General features: G+C 35.2%; 1 protein-coding gene across 1 annotated transcript in view; it reads left to right on the top strand.

Annotated features, from left to right (window-relative positions):
• The window catches only part of abca5 (ATP-binding cassette, sub-family A (ABC1), member 5), a 75,438-nt gene that overhangs the window by 40,188 nt on the left and 28,268 nt on the right, over nucleotides 1-6,982 (top strand). The window contains exons 19-21 of the mRNA XM_059325116.1: nucleotides 1,324-1,490; nucleotides 2,636-2,763; nucleotides 5,021-5,226. Coding sequence (XP_059181099.1) covers nucleotides 1,324-1,490; nucleotides 2,636-2,763; nucleotides 5,021-5,226 — 501 coding nt within the window. The remainder of the gene's footprint in view (nucleotides 1-1,323; nucleotides 1,491-2,635; nucleotides 2,764-5,020; nucleotides 5,227-6,982) is intronic.

Raw genomic sequence — 6,982 nt, forward strand, 5'->3', positions numbered from 1 at the left:
ACACAAAATCACTAGATCTTAACCAGAGACAGGATCGCTAGATCTTTATCAGAGACAGGATCACTAGATCTTAACCAGAGACAGGATCACTAGATCTGAACCAGAGACAGGATCACTAGATCTGAACCAGAGACAGGATCACTAGATCTGAACCAGAGACAGGATCACTAGATCTGAACCAGAGACAGGATCACTAGATCTGAACCAGAGACAGGATCACTAGATCTGAACAAGAGACAGGATCACTAGATCTGAACCAGAGACAGGATCACTAGATCTGAACCAGAGACAGGATCACTAGATCTGAACCACAGACAGGATCACTAGATCTGAACCAGAGACAGGATCACTAGATCTGAACCAGAGACAGGATCACTAGATCTGAACCAGAGACAGGATCACTAGATCTGAACCAGAGACAGGATCACTAGATCTGAACCAGAGACAGGATCACTAGATCTGAACCAGAGACAGGATCACTAGATCTGAACCAGAGACAGGATCACTCAACACTCTGAACTCCAACATGCAACTTTTACAGAACTTTGAAATCATAACCAAAATTAAAAACACAGAAAATGACCAAAAAAAAGACACAAAATGACTAAAAAAAAGACTCAAAATGACTAAAAAAAGACACAAAATGACTAAAAAAAATGACCAAAAAAGACACAAAATGACTAAAAAAAGACACAAAATTACAAAAAAAAATGACCAAAACAACACAGAAAATTACCAAAAAAAGACACAAAATGGCTACAAAATGACTAAAAAAATTAACAAAAAAGACACAAAATGAAAAAAAAGACACAAAAAGACACAATAACTAAAAAAACACACAAAATGAAAAAAAAAGACACAATAACTAAAAAAAGACACAAAAGACACAAAATGACACAATAACTAAAAAAAGACACAAAATGACCAAAAAAGACACAAAATGACTAAATAAAATGACCAAAAAAGACACAAAATGACAAAAAAAAAGACACAAAATGACAAAAAAAATGACCAAAAAAAACACAGAAAATGACAAAAAAAGGCACAAAATGACTAAAAAATTACCAAAAAAACACAATGAGAATACATGTGGGAATGCGACACGTTGATTTAAAAAAAAAAACTTTTTTAATTTAATTTCTATCGGCTCCAGAGGCTGAAAAATCTATTATTTAGTTACAGAGTTGACACTTCTGTTGGATTTACAGGAAAACTTCACGTTTTAGGGGCTGATTTTAAAATCACCAACCAGAGGTTTTCCAGCCGTTTCAGGCCTGAATGTGTTAAAGACATGTTTCATGAACTGTGTGTGTCCTCCTGCAGCCTGGCCTTGTTCCTGGTGTTCGTGGCGGCCGTCCTGGTCCTGTCCGTGTTCACAGGAAACATCCAGATTCAGTCTCCAGACCGCCAGTTCCTGCCCATTTACCTCCTGAAGAAGAACCAGGCACCTGGGAGGTACGCCTCCAGCCTCCTGGTCCACAACTCCTCAGGTGAGTCCGCCGGAGACTAGAGGGACTGTTTCACCTCAAATGTTATAAATATTATATAAATGTAATAGGATAGAATAGAATAGAATGGAATAGAAGAGAAGAGAAGAGAAGAGAAGAGAAGAGAATGCCTTTATTGTCACTATACACATGTACAATGAGATTTGAGAGCTGACTCCAAAAAGCAGTGCGACAATAAATAAAATATATAAATATAAAATATATATACATTTTATATATATATATATATATATATTTTATATATATATATATATATATATATATATATATATTATTTATATATATATATTATATATATATATATATATATATAATATATATATAATATATATACATGTATGTATGTATGTGTATATATATATATATATAATATAAATAATATATATTATATATATATATGTATATATATATATATGTATGTGTGTATATATATATATATATATGTATGTATATATATATATACATATAAACACAAAATAAAAATATATATAAACACAAAAATACAAAATTGGCAAAAAAAATAGGCACTCTGCAGCTTTACAGATATCAGTCAACTGAATTTAACCTAATTTCTTTACGCAAAACAGCTTTTTTGGTGATTTTGTGTCTTTTTGGTCATTTTGTGTCTTTTTTTTTGTAATTTTGTGTCTTTTTTTGTCATTTTGTGTCTTTTTCTGGTCATTTTGTTTTCTTTTTTGGTCATTTTGTGTCTTTTTTTAGTCATTTTGTGTCTTTTTTGGTCATTTTGTGTCTCTTATTGGTCATTTTGTTTCCTTTTTTGGTCATTTTGTTTTCTTTTTTGTTTCATTTTCTGTCTTTTTTTTAGTAATTTTGTGTCTTTTTTTGGTCATTTTGTACTTTCAGGTTTTGTTATAATATCCTCTCAATGAGACTTCTGCTTCTATTTCAGTCAGAAAGTGCTGCACGCTGTAAATATTGTGATGCTGCTGTTCAGCTGTTAGATTACACTGTAAACAACAATCGATAAGATTTGTCCCGAGGGTGAAATTCTAACTGATGACTCTGAATCTTCCTTTACTCTAGTTTGGTTTCCTTTGTTTTAAACTCCTCATGGTTTGCTTTCATGCATGTGGCTTTAGCAGTGATTTCTCTTCTTCTTCCAACAGGCTCTGATATTTCTGACTTCATCCACAACCTGGACTCTCAGGACATCAAGGTTGATCTGATGAAACACAGCGACTACATGTCTGCAGCGCCGCACAGCGCCGCCATCAACGTCACCGGCTCCAGCAAGGTCACTTTACTATACGACACACTGGGTTTTATTTTGGAAAGCAAATAATAGGGCTGCACAATTATGGCCAAAATGATAATCACCATTATTTTGATCAATATTGTAATCATGGGATCATAGGGAAAACATCTTTATTTTTATTGCACTACTTTTAAACAAACAACAGGAGCAGAGCTAACTGTTAGCCTGTTAGCACATACACACTGTACTGCTACAGAGCTAACTGTTAGCCTGTTACCACGTACACACTGTACTGCTACAGAGCTAACTGTTAGCCTGTTACCACGTACACACTGTACTGCTACAGAGCTAACTGTTAGCCTGTTAGCACATACACACTGTACTGCTACAGAGCTAACTGTTAGCCTGTTAGCACATACACACTGTACTGCTACAGAGTTAACTGTTAGCCTGTTAGCATATACACACTGTACTGCTACAGAGCTAACTGTTAGCCTGTTAGCACATACACACTGTACTGCTACAGAGCTAACTGTTAGCCTGTTAGCACATACACACTGTACTGCTACAGAGCTAACTTTTAGCCTGTTAGCACATACACACTGTACTGCTACAGAGCTAACTGTTAGCCTGTTAGCACATACACACTGTACTGCTGCAGAGCTAACTGTTAGCCTGTTAGCACATACACACTGTACTGCTGAAGAGCTAACTGTTAGCCTGTTAGCACATACACCCTGTACTGCTACAGAGCTAACTGTTAGCCTGTTAGCACATACACACTGTACTGCTACAGAGCTAACTGTTAGCCTGTTAGCACATACACACTGTACTGCTACAGAGTTAACTGTTAGCCTGTTAGCATATACACACTGTACTGCTACAGAGCTAACTGTTAGCCTGTTAGCACATACACACTGTACTGCTACAGAGCTAACTGTTAGCCTGTTAGCACATACACACTGTACTGCTACGGAGCTACCTGTTAGCCTGTTAGCACATACACACTGTACTGCTACAGAGCTAACTGTTAGCCTGTTAGCACATACACACTGTACTGCTGCAGAGCTAACTGTTAGCCTGTTAGCACATACACACTGTACTGCTACAGAGCTAACTGTTAGCCTGTTAGCACACACACACACTGTACTGCTACAGAGCTACCTGTTAGCCTGTTAGCTCATACACACTGTACTGCTACAGAGCTAACTGTTAGCCTGCTAGCACATACACACTGTATTGCTACGGAGCTAACTGTTAGCCTGTTAGCACATACACACTGTACTGCTACAGAGCTAACTGTTAGCCTGTTAGCACATACACACTGTACTGCTACACAGCTAACTGTTAGCCTGTTAGCACATACACACTGTACTGCTACAGAGCTAACTGTTAGCCTGTTAGCACATACACACTGTACTACTACAGAGCTAACTGTTAGCCTGTTAGCACATACACACTGTACTGCTACACAGCTAACTGTTAGCCTGTTAGCAATTTGCAGACTGGACGCTAAGAGGTTAACATCCCCTCCAGCTCTGCAGCTGGGAGAGACTGCTGCAGGAGGACTGTGCCACTTCTGCTCCTTCTTACTCTTCTTAACGAGCCTCCGGCCCCCGCGGCTCGTTAAGAAGAGCCTTACGGCCCCCGCGGCTCGTTAAGAAGAGCCTCCGGCCCCCGCGGCTCGTTAAGAAGAGCCTCCGGCCTCCGCGGCTCGTTAAAAAGAGCCTCCGGCCCCCGCGGCCCGTTAAGAAGAGTAAGAACGAGTCTCCAAAAGTCTCCAATAACACCAGAAAAAGTCCCTGGATTTGTCTCCAGTCGCTTTTTTGAAAAATAGTCTCTAAGGGGGTCTGAAAAGTCGCTAAATATAGCAACAAAGTTGCTAAGTTGGCAACACTGCTTCGCCGGCTTTTACGAATGTCGCGTGTTGTTGTTGTGGCGTCCAGTATTACATCACATCCTGCTTAGAGTTCTATCCGATCAGCAACCAGGCTTTTTCCAGAGGAGAAAAGCGGCCCCGCCCCCTGGTGGTTGGAGGACTACTGGTGTAGAAAGTGTTGATTAGATCTGCAGGAGAGACGCATTTTAAAATGGAAATATCACCGACGATCAGGTTAATTTAATCGTGGCGGCCAAAATCATGATCAGGATTAACATTTGATTAATTGTGCAGCCCTAGGAAATAATTGATGAAACAGGAGTTGAAGCAGCTTTAGATGTGTGGACAGTGAATGTGGTGTTAATGCTGCAGAAGAAGAGTCCTCTAACTGAAAGACTGTTTCCTGTGTGTGAACAGGGTTTCAGGTACAGTGTTGCCTTTAACAGCACCACGGTCCACTCCCTGCCGATGGCTGTGAACATCCTGAGCAACGCTCTGCTCAGAGGTCTGAACGGGACTGGACGGATCAGGACCTGGACCAAACCTTTCGATTATGTGAGTATTTGTGTGAGTGAGGGCTCAGATCTGATCTATTCTGTTCCCTTTCACCATTTAAACCAGGGGTCTCAAACATGCAGCCCTTGTGATGATATTTGATAATTTTTGTCGGGTTTTTTGTAATTCTGTGTCTTTTTTTAGTAATTTATTGGGTTTTTTTGGTCATTTTGTGTCGTTTTTGTGTCTTTTTTACATAATTTTGTCTCTTTTTTGGTAATTCTGTCTTTTTTTGTAATTTTGTTTCTTTTTTAAGTAATTTAGTTTTTTTCTGTCATTTTGTGTCTATTTTGGGTCATTTTTTAAATAATTTTGTGTCTTTTTTGGTAATTCTGTGTTGTTTTGGTGATTTTGTTTCTTTTTTAAGTAATTGGTTTTTTGTGTCTTTTTTTAGTCATTTTGTGTCATTTTGTGTCTTTTTCAAATAATTTTGTCTCGTTTTTGGAAATTCTGTCTTTTTTGGTAATTTTGTTTCTTTTTTAAGTAATTTAGTTTTTTTCTGTCATTTTGTGTCTTTTTTGGTCATTTTGTGTCTTTTTTAAATAACTTTGTGTCTTTTTTAAGTAATTTAGTTTTTTTCTGTCATTTTGTGTCTTTTTTTGGTCATTTTGTGTCTTTTTTAAGTAATTTAGTTTTTTTCTGTCATTTTATGTCTTTTTTTGGTCATTTTGTGTCTTTTTTTTTAATTTTTTGTGTCTTTTTGAAAGTAATTTAGTTTTTTTCTGTCATTTTGTGTCTTTTTTTGGTCATTTTGTGTCTTTTTTAAGTAATTTAGTTTTTTTCTGTCATTTTGTGTCTATTTTGGGTCATTTTTTTAATAATTTTGTGTCTTTTTTGGTAATTCTGTGTTGTTTTGGTGATTTTGTTTCTTTTTTAAGTAATTGGTTTTTTGTGTCTTTTTTTAGTCATTTTGTGTCATTTTGTGTCTTTTTCAAATAATTTTGTCTCGTTTTTGGAAATTCTGTCTTTTTTGGTAATTTTGTTTCTTTTTTAAGTAATTTAGTTTTTTTCTGTCATTTTGTGTCTTTTGGTCATTTTGTGTCTTTTTTAAATAACTTTGTGTCTTTTTTAAGTAATTTAGTTTTTTTCTGTCATTTTGTGTCTTTTTTTGGTCATTTTTTTAATAATTTTGTGTCTTTTTTGGTAATTCTGTGTTGTTTTGGTGATTTTGTTTCTTTTTTAAGTAATTTAGTTTTTTTCTGTCATTTTGTGTCTTTTTTGGTCATTTTGTGTCTTTTTTAAGTAATTTAGTTTTTTTCTGTCATTTTATGTCTTTTTTTGGTCATTTTGTGTCTTTTTTTAAATTTTTTGTGTCTTTTCTAAGTAATTTAGTTTTTTTCTGTCATTTTGTGTCTTTTTTGGGTCATTTTTTTAATAATTTTGTGTCTTTTTTGGTAATTCTGTGTTGTTTTGGTGATTTTGTTTCTTTTTTAAGTAATTGGTTTTTTGTGTCTTTTTTTAGTCATTTTGTGTCATTTTGTGTCTTTTATAAATAATTTTGTCTCGTTTTTGGAAATTCTGTCTTTTTTGGTAATTTTGTTTCTTTTTTAAGTAATTTAGTTTTTTTCTGTCATTTTGTGTCTTTTTTGGTCATTTTGTGTCTTTTTTTTGTCATTTTGTGTCTTTTTTAAGTAATTTAGTTTTTTTCTGTCATATTGTGTCTTAAAGTAATTTAGGTTTTTTTCTGTAATTTTGTGTCTTTTTTTGGTCATTTTTGTGTCTTTTTTAAGTAATTTAGTTTTTTTCTGTCATTTTATGTCTTTTTTTGGTCATTTTGTGTCTTTTTTTTTAATTTTTTGTGTCTTTTTTAAGTAATTTAGTTTT

Source organism: Centropristis striata, chromosome 21 (assembly GCF_030273125.1).
Source record: "Centropristis striata isolate RG_2023a ecotype Rhode Island chromosome 21, C.striata_1.0, whole genome shotgun sequence".
In the NCBI taxonomy this organism is placed as follows: domain Eukaryota; kingdom Metazoa; phylum Chordata; class Actinopteri; order Perciformes; family Serranidae; genus Centropristis; species Centropristis striata.